Source organism: Pongo abelii, chromosome 1 (assembly GCF_028885655.2).
Source record: "Pongo abelii isolate AG06213 chromosome 1, NHGRI_mPonAbe1-v2.0_pri, whole genome shotgun sequence".
Classification (NCBI taxonomy): domain Eukaryota; kingdom Metazoa; phylum Chordata; class Mammalia; order Primates; family Hominidae; genus Pongo; species Pongo abelii.
Genome location: NC_071985.2, coordinates 59578603 through 59596069, shown reverse-complemented (window position 1 = coordinate 59596069; position 17467 = coordinate 59578603). Strand labels below are relative to the sequence as shown.

At 34.5% G+C, this 17467-nt stretch overlaps 1 protein-coding gene across 11 annotated transcripts in view; it reads right to left on the bottom strand.

Moving 5' to 3' along the window:
• The window catches only part of BRINP3 (BMP/retinoic acid inducible neural specific 3), a 390180-nt gene that overhangs the window by 73016 nt on the left and 299697 nt on the right, over positions 1 to 17467 (bottom strand). For all 11 annotated transcript variants that reach the window (XM_054524117.1, XM_054524105.1, XM_054524115.1 and 8 more), the window contains one exon: positions 132 to 354. In XM_054524117.1, coding sequence (XP_054380092.1) covers positions 132 to 354 — 223 coding nt within the window. The remainder of the gene's footprint in view (positions 1 to 131; positions 355 to 17467) is intronic.

The window sequence follows — 17467 nt, the reverse complement described above, 5'->3', positions numbered from 1 at the left end:
TTTTCAAATTATCTCTAATAATATAATTTAGATCATGATTTGTATATTAACACACCTGCATTCAGAAAAATAAATAGAACTCACTTTCTCAACAATAAACTTAATTGCTTACATTACCACAAATGTCTTACCTTTGTCTTGGCAGGCTGATGAGGGGTTGTTTATGACACCTCTTGCTAAGGCTAAAAAGCTTGTGTACAATTTTCTGCGCCTTTAGGAAAAGTTGTTTCATGCTGTTCTCCAGTTGTTCATAACGGCGCTGAAAATTAGAATCCATTGTCCACAAATGCATTATAGTAGATGTGTTGAGGAAATAATTCATAGGTAGCCTTTTCATAAATAACTTGAATTCATCTGAAAAATGTCAAAATTCAACACTTTAATTATGAAACTGTTGTTTTCTGTTTTTCACAAACACATATAATATGTCAATATTAAGAACAAATACATATACACATATATGTCAAATTAAGAACAAATAAATACAGCAGGTAGGATTACATGCCTAGCTAATATTTTATCTTTTATTTATTTATTTTATTTTTTGGTAGACATGGGGTCTTACCATATTGCACAGGCTCAAGCAATCCTCCCATCTTGCCAACCCAAAACACTGGGGTTTCAGGTATGACCTACAGTGCCTGGCCTCAGACATTTAAATAAAATAACATTACTTAATTACTTTTTAACATGAGGTAGAACTCTACTGGCTCACATTTGATATGTGTGTTTTTAAAAATCAATGTACATATTGGTATAATCAAAGTATTTCAGTAGAAATGGCAATGCAATATTGATAATAAACTTATTATGAAAGCATAGCAACAGTTTCACTATAACAATAGAAAAAATACATAATATCTAACAAAATACATAAAGGATGATCACAGGAAACATAAAATAAAGAGAAATAGAAAAAAAATATGTCCTATATATATAAAGAATCCATGTGAACATTTGTTTTTACACAGAAAAAAATGATCATTTCTGATTTTATATTACCAATCCAATGACTTTAAATTCATTTCTTCTACTTATGTTTGTGAACATAGGATTTCTTGGAAAATAATATGCTCACAACAAATTCTAGTAACACAAATTTTTTGTAAGCAATAAACTAAAAAAAAGGATTACTTTCTCACACTAAATGCAAAACTTCGGGGCTTTCCATACATGAACACATAGAACGTATGCTCTGTTTCATTGGCTGGGTTTTCATTTATTTATTTATTTATTTATTTATTTGTGTGTGTGTGTGTGTGTGTGTGTGTGTGTTTTGCTGTTGCTTAGTCTACAGTAGGTTTAGACTCAATACTAACTCCAAAGCTGACAAATAAATATGAAACTATGTTTTCAATGTTATTGCCCAACCAGAACACCCTCTAATAAAGCTATTTCTTGTTTCTTGAGAACCACATTTTCCTGAAATATGAGTTCCTCTGTCTTCTGATTTTCAGTGGCAAAAAAAAAAAAAAAATTCTAGCAAATAAATTAATCAAACACCTTGACACTACAGAAATACTGGCTTTAAGTCAGTAAAATACAAAATTGGCAAGATATGAAAGAAGTGGGAATGTGAGTGAGAAGAAAGACTCATGGCAAGAAAAGTTGACACAGAGAAATTCCAGGCAATCAGTGTCCTGAATAGCAGAAAGTTACCAAGGGCTGAAATGGCATCTGCTCCTCCAGTGAGCACTACTAATACACAAATTTGGACCCATGCCATAACCCTTAGTAGAACTGGTTGATTTTTTACTTTTACAAGCTTTTTTTCTCCTAACATTTCTAAGGGACTATTTCAATGATTTGTATTGGTTTTGAAATTTCCCAACATCTACAGTAAATCTCTGATACGACTTTGAGTGGCCACACATCAATGTAAGTCTATTCAAACCATTCTATAAGTCATGGGTATAGAGTTTACACTGAAATTGACAAAATACTATAATGCTGCATAAAGTAAATGACAAGCCTGTTCAATAGCTTGTGAACTGGCCAACTTTATGAGGCTACAAAGCGATGGGTATATGAGGGTATAAATCAGAAACAGATTCTAATTCCTTAGTAGCTGCCAGAAATTAGATATGCTCTTTCTCACTATTTTATTTTTCTCTGAAAGATGCATCATGTTTTATATTAAAGCATTTTGATACATCAAGCCAATTAATCTGTCCTTTATTGGGTTGCCCTGTTTATGACCCCATTCAACTGTTTGAGAAATTACTCAAATACAGCCTTATCTCTTAGAAGCTGGAAAACCCAGGTCCTTACTCTCCCAGTGTCCTTGCAGCTACAGAGGGATTGGGTGTATCATTTAAACTAGAAGAAACAGGTGTACCACCCAGATTTTGATCTTAAGTTGTTAATGCAAAGACAAAGAGAGTGCCTAGAGAAATTTTCTCAGGAGATGTTTGCAGCAGTAATGGTAATGGTTAGTTGGTTAGTTGCATATGGTGCTGTTCATTGCAGTTAGCAGTGTTGACCTCACTAAATACGTCCTATGCATTTTTTTTTAAGATGAGGTCTCACTCTATCACTCAGGCTGGAGTCCAGTGGGGTGATTTCAGCTCACTACAACCTCCGCCCCCAGGGTTCAAGTGACTCAAGCCCCTCAGCCTCCCAAGTAGCTGGAATTACAGGCACGTGCCACCACATCCAGCTAATTTTTTATATTTTTAGTAGAGACTGGGATTCACCATGTTGGCCAGGCTGGCCTTGAACTCCTGACCTCAGGTGATCTGCCCGCCTCAGCCTTCCAAAGTGTTGGGATTACAGGTGTGAGCCATCGTGCTGGGCCTATGAAAATTTTTTTACTGTTTCCTGGGTAGCACATGAGTAGGTTTCCCTACTTTTCTTGGTGATTTGATGTGCCATCCAGAATCCCTTTATCCGATTTTGGATTTTGGATGTGTCATCCAAAATCCCTGAATTTATCCAATTAAGTGAGCTAGAGCCTGTTTGTCTTATTTACATTGACTAATCTGGGCTTATACAGGTAGAGATGCCAGAAGTGGTTTGGTAAAAGTTTCCAAAGAAAATTGAGAGCATATGTGGTTTGTTTCCTACTGGCTGGGACAAAAAGCTTTATAAACCTACGCAGTATTAAGGGTGGAATTTTGAAATTAGAAATTCCACCTCTGCCCACCTAGAATGAAGTGTGTGTTGCAGAAATGGCATTTGGACCTACATGCCTGCATATAATTGAATGAAGAGCATGAAAAATTCAAAGACTGTGGGTGAGTTTACTACTAATAGAGATGGTTTGCTTAAAGCGCCCCAATTCCTACCCATTCAAAGTACAGAATGAATGTGAGACTTTCAAAGCCTGTGCTAAATAAATCTTTTACCTCTTGCAGCTGTAGGGCTTCAAAACAAGCTTTGACCCCAAGATTGAATTTAAATTCCTTTCAGGTCTGTTATGTTAAAGTTACAAAGAACCATGATTGGAGAGGCATGGGAATCTTGGAACTGAAGTGTAGATATGTAGGATGACTGGAATTAATTCAAAATAATCTAAACATAAACTTTCGCCTTCCCACCCCTGTGAAGCCAATTCTTATGCCCATTATGCCCCAGGGGAGCTTATTAAAAACATTCAAAGGGAAGGATAATTTTCCAACAGACTACCAAGAATTTGCTCATTTTTTATTGGAGGAAAAAGCATTAAATGCATGGGTAAAAGGAATGCCAGTATCTCCGAGTGCTGTATTGGCGGTTGTCTATAGGATAGGGACATCAGAGTAAAAATCGGTGTGAAATCAGTTCAGCTCTGACTTCAATGAATATATAATTACCCTCTGTACTGAGGCCCAGTAGCAACTATTAGCCATCAGAGTCACAGTGAACGTAGGTATTGTAATACACAGATAGTTCAATGTGCTGCTTAGAAATGTTTAACCTGTAGAAATTTTAGAGTTTACTAATCAGATCATGCCCCTTGACAAATACATGACCAGTGCCTTGAGGTCCTATTTAATTTGTATATATATATATATAAAAAAGCAAGACATAGTTCTGGCAACAAACGCCTGGTTTGAGTCATGAGAAGAAAGCTGTCCTATCAAATTCTCAGCCCTGAATCATTCCTGAATCCTTTCAAAGACCAGATCTCTTGTATCACAGATTACTAAGTAGGGCAAATATTCAACTCGAATGGTGAGTGATAATTTCTGGGGCTCTGGTATGCTACAATATTCTGGAAATAAGAGTGTGGTCTTATAAAAATCAGGTAATAAATTCAGTTTCCTCTACATGCTCTTCGCATTAGGCCAATAGAGACTGTAACCCGTAAGATGTTTAGTTTCCAATTATTTGAGTAAAAAATTGTAATAGAAGAACATTGACATCATAAGCTATTATGGAGTAAGATCGATTAAGACAAAAATACAAAGGGAAGCTTCCTGTTTCTGCTAAAAGTATAAATCTAGAGTCACATTGCTTGTTTTCCATGCTTGACACAATTCCAGGAATTTGGGATGCATGCAGTACTTGAAAATTGTGAAGAGAGTATTCATATTCCATCTCCAATTAACTCAATATGTTGGCTAAAGCTTCAACATAGAGTCATTTTAATTAAAACTGCTATTCCTGATGTGGTAGCTTTACCAGTGGCATGATTCTTGGCACCGGGGATAATGCTTCCTCTCTGGCATAAATTGTTTTCTTTATAACTGTAAACAGAGAATATCAGGAAGAATTTTTCTTTCACATGTCAGTCACAAGAGTTAAAGATTCTCATTGTATTCTGGGTTTAAGTAGTTTCTTAGCATCTGTGCTACAATTTATTTTACAAGGATGTAGATCATCTCACTGTGCCACAGGACATATTTTGTTAATGACATACTACTGAAAAATATGAAATGTGAAATATGTAAAAAAACATGACTAGCAGGTATTCTAGCTTCTGGCCTATACCTTAGGTGTGCATGAGGACTGAAAATAAACGTTATTTATATTGAGAGTCTGGTGATTCTGTGCACATTTGGATATCCTCTTCAAAATGAAGAACAAGTAACTGCTTCTTCATATCTCCTTAATTAGAAAGATGTACAAATCTTGGAAGTCGCATAAAGTGCTTTCTCTGGTGACATTATTGATAATGATGACTTCAGTGATCTGTATTGGTGTGGCAGATGTGCCAGCTGCAATTCTTTTGCTCCTTGATGCCCTCAAGAGATTACTTCTGCTATTGTGATTTCAGGCTTGTTCCTGGCATAGCATCTGAGCCAGCATCTCCAATCCTCTTGTTGATTCTGTGAACTATCCAATCCAATGTCTTTAAATAAATTCCTTTCTGCTGCAATCAGATTCTGTTCCTACAAGAATGCTGACTGATACAGCTAACTGAGGCCTCAAGGGCAATTATAATTTGTAGTTCAACAAGATTTTAACAAATATTTGTTGAATGTCTACTGTGTACCAATCACTGTGCTACTTGAGTGTTAAAACCACAGTAATAATAATTATTATTGTTATAATAATGACAACTTTATCAGATATTTTGTGTTGATGAAATTATATAATTACTATGAAAACTTAATAAAATGTCTTTTATATAGTCATAAATAACTGTTAGTTATTATTTTTCTTTTATAATTTATTTAGTGTTTCCATATGTGCTGTGCTTAGCACTTTACACAGATTATCCCATTTAATCCTTACAGAAGTCCTAGGAGGTGGGTCCTATTACAATCTACATTTTGCTGATGAGAAAATTTCCCTAAGCAAGTTTCAGCAAGCTGTTCAAAGTGACACAGTTATTAATTAAAGCCCAGAACAAACCAAGTCTGAAAAAAGCACGGCTCCTGCCTTAATAAATATAAATTCTCGTAGAGTTGACAGGAAAATAAAATTATTATTCCCTACACTTAAAAAGTGCTTTTGTTTGGTAGACTTTTCATAAACATTATCACATTCAATCTCATAATAACCATGAGGTAGGAGAGTCTGGTTTTGTTGAGATGTGTTGTGAAATGAATTTGAATTATAGGATTATTGACAGACCAATCTACGAGAGAAAAAAATAGGAAAATAATAGACCTGAGGAAATATAGAAGGAAAGAATTTTATATTTCTCTGATGGTCAGGACAATGTTTTATTTTTCTTTGTATTTTCCCTTTCCAAAGCCCTAAGACACCATATTACATATACTATGAACTAAGGATACATTTCTTAAATGTCATAACCAATTAACAAGTTCCAGAAGGAAATGATTGAACCTAAATATAAACATCTACAGAATAGTTCATGTGGAAAAGCAGTTAGAGCTTAGTCATATAAAACGTGAAGCCATTTTTTTATATCTTATGACCACGAATGACTCAAGTGGGTAAAAAACAGTTGAAGTAAGATATGTTTTACAATTCTAAGACTTAATACTAATATGAATAAAGAGAATTCAGGTTGAAAGCAAAACTGCAAGATAAAAACGTAGATACATTTCTTAACTTATGGATGAGAAAATGGTTTAGGTGGAAAAATTACAATGTGTGTAAATTGCAGCTTGATGACTTACTAGTCAAAATGTCCTGCAATAACCTGTGATCATCAGTTATAAGCAAAATTAGTAGTACACATTCAGTACCTTTTAAGTCTGAAGCATTCTTACAGGCCCTTAACACTCTAAACTCTCTTAGTTATTGCTGTAATGTCTGCTGTACTGAAACAATAACCATGACTTAGATATGTTGAGTAAATTTTTCCAAGTGTGATGCCTGCTATGTAATGCCTGGAGAAAAGCTGCTGAACACACAAGCAATATTTGCCTATGAGACTGAAACTCAATTGAAGCCATGTACCCACTGGCAGATGAGGAATCCAGAGCTGGAGTGAAGGTGGTGAGAGATAATCTCAGAGGAGGGATTTTTCCCCTGGCCTAAGCGGTCAGTGTGGTTGACCAGATGCCACCCACAGTTCCCTGTTTCTTTACTGGACATAAAGAAATCAGCATACACGCACAAGCATATTGCTGTTTTTGATTGTTTGGTTGCTTATTTATTTTTACTAAATAGCCAACGGTATGTTGATCAACATCTAATGTAGAGAGAATTGGTGGAAAACACTTCACACCCTTTAAAGAGCAAGTAATAATACCTTCAAGGAAAAATACCCTTTCTTTTAAATAGGAAACACTTGCTTGCCACTACTCTCCTCTAGTAGGCCAGTTGTTAATTTTTGCAGTAGTTTTTATTCCTTTTCACCAGTCAATGTAAATGGAGGCCAAATAAGTTTAGTGATTTCCTTATGAATAAAGACCTACGGAAAAGTTGAATTAGTACTTAAACTAAGAAATTTCATCCATAATTTGTCCTTCATATTATGTTGCTACTGAAGTGTTATATATATTAAATGAAAATGTATAATAATTATTAAAATAATACTAATTCACATATTATTTAACTATCAGGAAAGTTAAGACCAAGCATAAAATATATTATCCACTAGCCACATTGAGTATCTCTACACATAACTAGGAAGAATGGGAAACCTGTCAGTTATTTTGCTCTATGACATTCAGCTGTAATCTGATTTTTAAAAATGTTGTCTTCTTTCCACACACAGTGGCTCACGACAGTAATCCCAACACTTTGGGAGGCCAAGGCAGGAGAATTGCTTGACACCAGAAGTTTGAGACCATCCGGCACAGCATAGTAAGACCCCAACTCTATAATTTTTTTTTTTTAATTAGCCAGTTGTGGCTGTTGTCCCAACTACTCAGGAAGCTGAGGTGAGAGAATCGCCTAACCCTAGGAGTTTGAGTTTACAGTGAGCTATGATTGTACCACTGCACTCCAACTGGGTGACAGAGCAAGATCCTATCTCAAAAATAAATTTTAAAAGGTCTTTCTTTCTTGCAGTAGTTTTACATACAGTGGAATTGCCTAATAGATGAAAAACAAAAACAATGTGATTAAATTTTTTAATAAGTCAGTATCAGTGATTTGGGTGACAAATAAATGCCTAACTCCTTATATATGAGTTAAATTTTCCCTCAAATATTTAAATATTGGCTTTTATGTACATAAGAGTGTTATACTCTTTATTTTTATCATGTTATGCTTATAAATGATTTACCATGTTTCTTAGTTGTTGAAGACATTTTTCCTCTGGATTGAATTAACCAAATGTGCTATGTGTTATACTCTTCCATACATTTTTCATAATGTTACTTAAATTTGTCAGAAAATGGACTTTATTGAATAAAAACTACATGTGATGCTTCTAATTGGTCATGTTTAGTTTATTGATTCCAAATTAAAACATCTCAGATTGTGGCATTAATAATTTACAGATAATTGGCAGCTGTGCTAACTTGGTTATTATGAACTTGGCACCATTGTCATTAGTTTGAAGCTGGTACACTTCTCCCCAAACCCTCCTCCTTGGGAAATTCCAGTTTAGACTTTATCAGTGACAGAAAGTCATGTGGGAAGTGGAAGGCTGACAGGAAGTGGAAGCCATCATCCTCAGAAGTTTATGATAACTGAACATAAGACAATCGAACATAGCCTTTCCCAAAATGCAGTGATATGGTGGCTCCCACGAACAGATACAGCAGCTTCCATAGAAATGGCAGCATGCCCAGAAATAGCAGCTTCCAAATACCTCCCCAAGGTTTCCACTTCACAGTGGCCAGATGCATGCAACCTCTTGGACCTGTCTGCAAACTAAGTTTTCTATTCATGCCAGGGCTTTGAGATTAAGTGGATTAAGAATGTTTCTCCAGTTCTCTACATTCTTCCTTTCCTTCATCTTCTCTACATCTTCATGTGAGCACTAATTCCCATTTAAAACCCCTTGTTTCTATCATACTTTTGGTTATTTTATTTTCCTGTTTAAAAACAGATGAACAAATCAAGTAATGCAGCTGCGGCTAGTTTTCTATTACACACATTCTTCACTCATTACAACCGGAACACTGATTCTGTTGTGGATAGCAATGGATCCAGATATAAAACTACTTGCAGCATCTGGTGTATACATAGCAACCATCTGGCCAATGAGACAAAAGCAAGAATCTGTATGTGGGGGAAGGGAGGTATTCATGGCTAATGTTTTCAGTTTATGATTTGGGTCTCGTCCTTATTTCTTACTGAGCTTTCCTGTGTCCTTTGGAGTAAAATGCAGACCCAAAGCTGGAGCAGCCGCACTGTAACCATGAGGAAAAAGTCAAGAGAAAGGGAGATACATTGGTCTTCATCTCCTCATGTCCTTGAAGCAGTACTGGCACTACCACTTCATTGCTGTTATATGCAGATAGTTGTCATTGAAAATGAGAAATAAAGAGCAAGAATGAAGTCTTTAAAGCAATAATTCCTAAACTGCTTATCTCAAGAGCCCTTTACATTCTTAGAAATTATTGAAGACTCCAAAGAGCTTTTGTTTGTGAAGATATTTTGTAGGCATGTATGATATTAAATATGTATTTATTAATGTAAACCATTTAAGTAACATTTTATGAATGAAATACACATAAATAACACATTTTTATGAATATAACTATATTTTCCCCCAATTTTTTGTGAGATTAGCATTGTTTCAAATTTTGCAAACCTCTTCAATGTCTGGAATAAAAGAAAACATCTGGCTTCTCATATCTGCTTCTGTATTCAATTTTCCACAGTACTACACACCATGTAGATTCTAGACCTGTCCTCTGTACACTTGTTAGAGAATAAAAGTAAAAATTGAATGAAACAACATCTCTATTTTATTATAATAAGATGCTTGATCTTGTGGACTTCCTGAAAGTATTTCGGGGACCAGCAGATTTCTCCTGATACACTTTGAGAAGTACAGCTGCAAAGAATAACAAAATAATCACCTTTCCTGCTTGTAAGTCACTTTATAGTTTACACGTTACTTCAGTTAAAATCCTCATCAATCCTATGAAGTAAATAAGAGTAGCTCTGTTCTATTGACTCCCTTTTATTGTCAAGGGAACTTAGCTTCAAAGTGATAACATTTTCTCCAACATCTAAGTTGGTACCTACTCTGCCTTGTCGTTAATGTGTCTTATTTTCCACTATGTAGTTCTCCTCTGTGGAAAGTAATATTTAAGGGATGAATAGAAAAAATATAAAACTGAAAAATGTAGTTCTTCTGAGTATATAGATCCATACGTATATACACACACATACACATGTACACACATACACACATGTACATTGGATTATAAACACATAAATATGATATATATGAGATATTGTATACATCAGCCTGTCTAGATGTATAAACGGCAAAACTCGAAGTTTACATATTTTGTTTAGAATGTAATAATATGTAGCTAATTTTTAAAATACCTGTATAGTTTTATATATGAGCATTGAAATAATATAATAAAACGCAGCACCAATTTCATAGTATTTATAGTATGCCAACTAATCAAAGAAAAAGGAATTTGTGATATTCCTAAGAGTTTAATATGTAATGTTTCATTTTTCAAACCATCTATCATAATAAAGAGAAAATCATATGTTAGTGCATATTTAACAGCTGTACATCCTCTCAATAATCTTGCTTTTTTCTACAGATTGTCTTGGAATTTCATGACGCAGAGAAACAAAACTTTGACAGTTATCATGTGATTTTTCCCCTGAAATATGCCACCACATATTAAAATTGAGGAATCATATTTATCCTATCTGCTGTAGAGGTGCGCTTCTCTGACCATAGCTCTGAAAATCACCATTGCTATCCTTTGTGGAGAACCCTGAGAGCCAGTCATAAAAGATATAAATGATACTGCATGGCCTGAGAGCCTGATGCTTTGCAGACTCCTGGCATTGTGTATAAGAAAAGCGTTCTAATAATAAAATCATGGCAATATTACTCCTTTCTCACAACAATATTTTTAGTAGTAATCTAGGCAATAAATGTAATAGCAGGTCTAACACCACTGGCAATATTAAATTGAAATAGCAAATTGCAAAGCAAGTGAAATTGTTATCAGAGGGATTGATCTAGAGTAGAACCAATATTTTTAGCTTCCAAATAAATGTTCAGTAAAATAATACTTCACTATTGTGCAAACATTATAATAGTAATTTACCAAAAATATATTACTTAAAAAAGTCTTGTGTTCTTTCATAGACTGGGGCACAATAAAAAGAACTAAAATGAAAATACAGTTAATTTTACATTCCAATGAGTTTTAGTAGTTCACAATACATTACTTAACTCATCCTAAAAACTAGACTCTCAATTTCCAGGAATGTTATGTTTATTTATATTGGAGCCCATGCAAACATTAGACCCTAGCCAGAAACGCTGCTGCTTCTCTGTACAAGCATACACAGTCAACAGGCTTGGAAATGATTCTTAATATATTAAAAACTAAAACTTTCTTCATGTTATTGTATATTAAAAAAGAATTAACTATTATATATGTTTTACTTCTTATAGGACATGAAAAGCACAACAAACAGAAATCTGTCTCCTCTCTCTCTCTGTCTCTCTCTATCACCTATCTATCTATCTATCAACATCTGTCACATTTCTTGTAACTTTCAGGAGATGCTACATTTTGCTGCAGTAACAAAACACCCCTTAGATGATTAAAACAATTTATTTCTTTCTCACATTATATGCCTTAGTGGATCAGTGTTGAGCTCTGCAGGATCTTGAATCATGGAGGCTCTATATTCTAACTTCACTCTCTGGAACATAAGGACTTCCTGGTTTTCACAGCAGGGGAAGAGACAGTAACATGTGTTTTTGTTTTGTTTTGTTTTACTGCCTCAGCCTGTAAATGATGCCCTTTACTTGTATTCACCCTTTATTTTTCAGAACTTAACACGTTGCACCATATAACCACAAGAAAGCTAGAAAAAAATAAAAGAGTGAGTATAATACTTGGTGGGCATTCTGTCTCACCCTGATGATATCAAATATTCCTTTCCTCTCATCGTTCCACATAAAGAACATACTCCACACTTCCCTAGGAAAGATGACCGAACTGTCCCATCACTGCATCAACTGCAAATGCCAAGTTTGTTGACAGATGTGGGCTGGTATGTTAATCAATTTCAGATATGGCTCCCATTGGTCTGCAAGTTGATTATAATACAAAGTTTAAAAGATGAGTTATTTGCCTCCAATACCAATATTAATGTTGGAGGAATAGAATAACCACAACAAACATAACCCTTTGTAAAGGACACAAATGGGAGATACAAAGTCACTATTAGTAGCCATCCTGAAACCCTATGTTACAGGTACATGAAAAGTACCTTGGAAGTGGATTTGACCAAAATTTGTAATTAATTTAACAGTCAAAAACACTTGGAAGTAGTTTTACTTTCTGGGAGGTTATTTTTAATCATGGCCCTTTACTAATAACCCCACTTTCAGTTATTTTGCAGATATAGTTCCTGGATCCGCTACATTTCTTTACCTTTTTTTCATCTCTGCTTCTCTTAAACTCAAAGGGACGGGCTACGTTAAAGCTGTCAAGGTTTTAAATGAAGACCACACCCTTATTGTGATCCTTTGCAGAACATGTGTCCCTTAGGCTTTCTCATTCTTACTTTTACGCTTGGGGTCAAGAAGCAGTTAGCTCTTTTAATTCTGGAGAAATGAAATCTCTGACTTTGTTTCATGTACCAAAGAGAGCTCATCTGTTTCTTTTACCACATGGCCAAACATAGTCTTTAGTCATCAACCCAAAACACAAAGGCTTTGCTTCTTAACCTCTTTCTATGGAGCTAAAATTGCATGGGGCAAATGGCCTCCCTTGCAAGTAATTGCAGATGACAGTATTACCACAGGATAACATGAGCTGACATATTTTTTTGCTACATCTCCAATGGACTACTAGGCCAAAATCTTCATGGTTTTGGTTTGTCATGTAAGCACCCACTTCTTTTTTTTTTTTGAGACGAGTCTCACTCTGTCGCCCAGGCTGGAGTTCAGTGGCGCGGTCTCCGCTCACTGCAAACTCCGCCTTCCGGATTCACACCATTCTCCTGCCTCAGTCTCCTGAGTAGCTGGGACTACAGGCGCCCGTCACCACACCTGGATAATTTTTTTTTTTTTGTATTTTTAGTAGAGACAAGGTTTCACCATGTTAGCCAGGATAGTCTCAATCTCCTGACCTTGTGATCCACCTGCCTCGGCCTCCCAAAGTGCTGGGATTACAGGCATGAGGCACCGTGCCCGGCCCAGAAGCACCCACTTCTAGCACAATTTCCATAATAGTCAGGAAATAAAAGGTTATGTAGTGATAACCAATCTAAATGCATTATTTAAACAAATAAAGTAAAATAGATGATTGAAAAAAAGAAAGAGCATGTATTGTTAGCAAACTCTACAATCCGATATTTACAATACTAATACCCCATAAGCTCTAAAAACAGAACCGAAATTTGTAATTAATTTGACAATCAAGGCTAATTTTACCTAAGTTCTCTTGGGAATAAATCTTTCCTAATGCATTATGATGCAATCTCAAACAAACTGGAATGTTATATCACATGCACTGCAGTTGGCCCTCCTTAACTGTGTTCCACTTCTGTGGATTTAACCAGCTACAGGTGGAAAACAGAAAATTTTAAAAATGGTTGCATCTGTACTGTACACGTACAAACTTTTTTTGTCATTACTCCTATGCAATAGAGTATAACAATTATTTACATAGCATTAGGTTGTATTAAGTATTATAAATAATCTAGAGATGATTTAAAGCTTATAAGAGGATTTGTGTCAGATATATGAAAATATTATGCCATTTTATATAAGAGACTTAAGCATCCATGTATTTTGGTATCTTTCAGGGTCTGGGAACCCCTGGATACCAAGAGACTGTATTTGTATTACATTTTCATTCTAAAAGATGAAATATTATAAATTATGTAACACATTTTTCCTAAGGGTTTTGTAGGTAGTCCTATGGACCTATAATTTCTAAATCGTGTAGAAAGATAGGATATCATAGATGACTGCTTTGGTACACAATATGTTTCTCTGGATTTATTATATTTATATTTTTAACTCATCTCCCTTTCAATATATGTTGATTTTTCTTTCTGAATATTAGTTTATGTTGTTATTGTTAGTGTTATAATCATTTGCAGTTTAAATATACTTAACCAGTGCAATTGTTTTTGTATAAGCTAGTTGTAATGCCACACTTTGCAGATGTACGTTTTTGCCAATCAAAACTTCAACGTTTTATTACTGTATAGGATCTAGAAAAGTAGAGAAAGCTATCTAAGAAATTAGGTAAAAATGTTAATGCTAAAAACCTGAATACTGGTTCTATGTATTTATTGCATGCTGATGAAGATTAATGATATCTCAGAGCATACATGACTGTTTTGCCAGCAGAGTGACAGAAATTGAATTCTATTTTTCTTACAGCCTCTACCCATCACTTACATAAGTACGTATAAATATACAGGCAACCACTACAGAGATGAAAGGAAACAGACTTGCTAAAAAAGAAATATTAAACAAATTGGGTGAGTTAAATGATAAAACAATATCTGAGTAATGAAAAAAGTCAAGAGAAATTGAAGAACTATAAGGGAGGTAATGCATTTAAATTCAGTAGGTTTTATTTTATACAGAATTATTTGAAATATTTCCATGAATGAAATTTGATTATCAGCTTGGTAGAAATAACAGTATATTCTAAACTGAGCAGACACCAGTAGAATTAGATAACGCCTACCTTTCTCCTTTCTTTTATTACAATGTCAGCATAATATTTAAAATGTCTCAGCAAACTCTTTCCTTCATAACTTTAATAAGTAGATTTGCCAGGTGCAGCACTAGCAGGAGGCCCTTAATACATTTAAGTTGGAAAATGAGGCAATTATATTTCAAAGTTCTGATTGGCTACATTTTAATTTCAGAACTATGAGATGAACTGATTTAGCTAGTGGCTTTCTGGAGAAATCTCCCACATTTGCACCTGTTCATTTTATTAAAACAGAAACACCTTGCCAGGGGTGAGAAAAAGATATTGGTCACAGAAGCAACGACAGCTTGGTCCCTCTGCTTTTACTATTGATTACATTTCTTGACAGTCACATGAGAAGTAAATTACTAGTAGGCAATTAACACTCGTGAAAAATAATGAAGAAAACATAATTATATTGAGAACCCCAAAAGACTGTTTGTAATCTTAAATGTGATATTCCCAGGTCTCTTTTTATAGTTTTGTCAACCGAGGCCTTGACTTTCCTTTTTTTCTACACTGTTTTGTCAACCCAGTGTCTGTCCCTAACAAAAAGCAGTAATTATTAATGCTCTATTTTCTTATTTTAAATTATTAAAATGAATACTGAATTTTCATCAGTCTAATTAAAATTCTCCAAGGAGTCTCTCAATGAAAACAAGATAAAATTTGCTTTGCATATAAAGTGAATAGTCTTTCCAGTAAAATACATCTGCTGTGGGAAATAGTTAGGACACTTTATCTACTATCAGCTTGTGATCTGTTAAATTTGTTTTTTCCCCTTTCTCCATTATGGGGTAGTGGCTCAATGAACAGACTCTCAAGCTGAGCCATTTAGGCTTTAGTCTCTGCACTGTCACTCAGCAACCATATGACCTTAGAGATAGTTCTTTGTCCTACCTGTGGCATAGTTTCCTTTTCTGTAAAGTGGAATAATGTTGGGTTTGTACTACTCATTTTACTAATTTTATCTTGAATGAGTTCACGTGGTATTCCTGGTAAATAATGTGTCAGCCCTCCTTTTCCCTAATCTTTACTGCTGTGGCGACATAAGAAGGATTGATGCCATTTGTTTTTTTCTTCTGCAAATAATCCAACATGTCTTTGACCTGGGGACAGGAGAAAATAATTTTTCTGCACACAAAAGGGAAAGAGCACCTGCCCGCTGCCTACTTGAAAGGATCTTATGGGCCTAAATCCTAATTTCACCTGTTTGGTATATTAATGAAATCTCTCTAGGAACCAGATTACCCCATGTGTCTCACATTTTACATTACAGTTTCACAACCTAGAGGTGTATCCAAATTCAGAATCTTTATTCCTCCTTCAAATGTGCACTTCTATAGATATAGCTGTTACAGTCTTTCTGGCCCTTTGAGGTTTAAGCATGAAACTGAGTGTGAGTTACAACTATGTGGACTTCTTGTGTTGATAAAAGAAGTTTTAGTATCCTTTTAGATCAGAAAAGTTCGTTCCCAAAATAGGGAAAAAATGCTATAGATATAATACTTGTGGTATATTTTTAGGATAATAAGTAAGACGATTTACAGGAATATTAAGAAATCGGGGGAAGATATGTACTCTCACAAGTAATAAGGTAGCCACCTAACAGATTTGTGATGTTTAAATGAATTGATAAATAAATTGCTTAACAAGTCACACATTATTAGCTACTCAAAATTATAGTACCAACAAATTCTAACTCCAATGTATTTTTCAAAGACTTTAGAAGTCAGCGTGTTAGCCATAGTATTTAAATATTAAAAAAACTTTATGTAACACGTCGTTATTTGGTGCTAAGCTGTCTTTATTTAACATTTTATTTTAAAATAACAACAATTCCTACGAAGCTACAAAAATAGTACAGAGATAATCGTGTGTACCTTTCATCCAGGTTCTACTAATGATCATATTTTACATCAGTAAAGCACAATATCAGAAACAGGAAATTAATAGGCATAATTTATGTGTATAGTTATATACCAGTCAAGATCAGTACTATTCTATCAGTACGAAGATATGCTCAGTTCCACCTCTTTGCAGTTACAACAATCCCTCCACTTCCAACTGTACCTAACCCCTGGCAAACACTACCCAATTGTTTTTATCTTCATAACTTTTTAATTTTGAAAGTGTAATACACATGAAATTAGACAATATATGATTTTCTCTAATTGGCTTTTTTTTTTTTTTAGTTATCATAACGCCCTCAAGATACATCAAAGTTATTGTATGTACCAGTATACATGCAAAATTTTCATTCTTGTTATTGATGAATATAAATTTATGGTATGTGCAATACACTTTGTGTAATAATTTACATAATGAGGAACATTTTGGTTGTTTCTAGTTTTTGACTACCATAAATAAAATAAACCATTTCCATTTCATGTAATTTTAGATATATTAAGGCTTGAGTCTGCCATTTTATTTTTTTCTCTTGTCATTCCTTGTTTTTGCTTTCTGTTTTCTTTTTGTCCTGCTTTTCTATGCATAAATTTTTCTTAAAATTTTACTTGATTTACCTGTAGTATTTTAGAATGTATCCCTTTGCATGTATTTGTTTTAAATGGCTGCCTGGGGTATTACACTATGTGTACAAAACTTATCACGGTGGACTAGTGTAGGTATTTTACCAGTTTGAATAAATTGTGGAAAACTTACCTCCCCTTCAAGTTCCTTTACTCTCATTCATTTATAATGTAATTACCTTAAATATTCCCTCTACATGTATTGAGGATCATTCTAGACCATATTATAATGTTTGCTTTGGCCATCAAATGTAA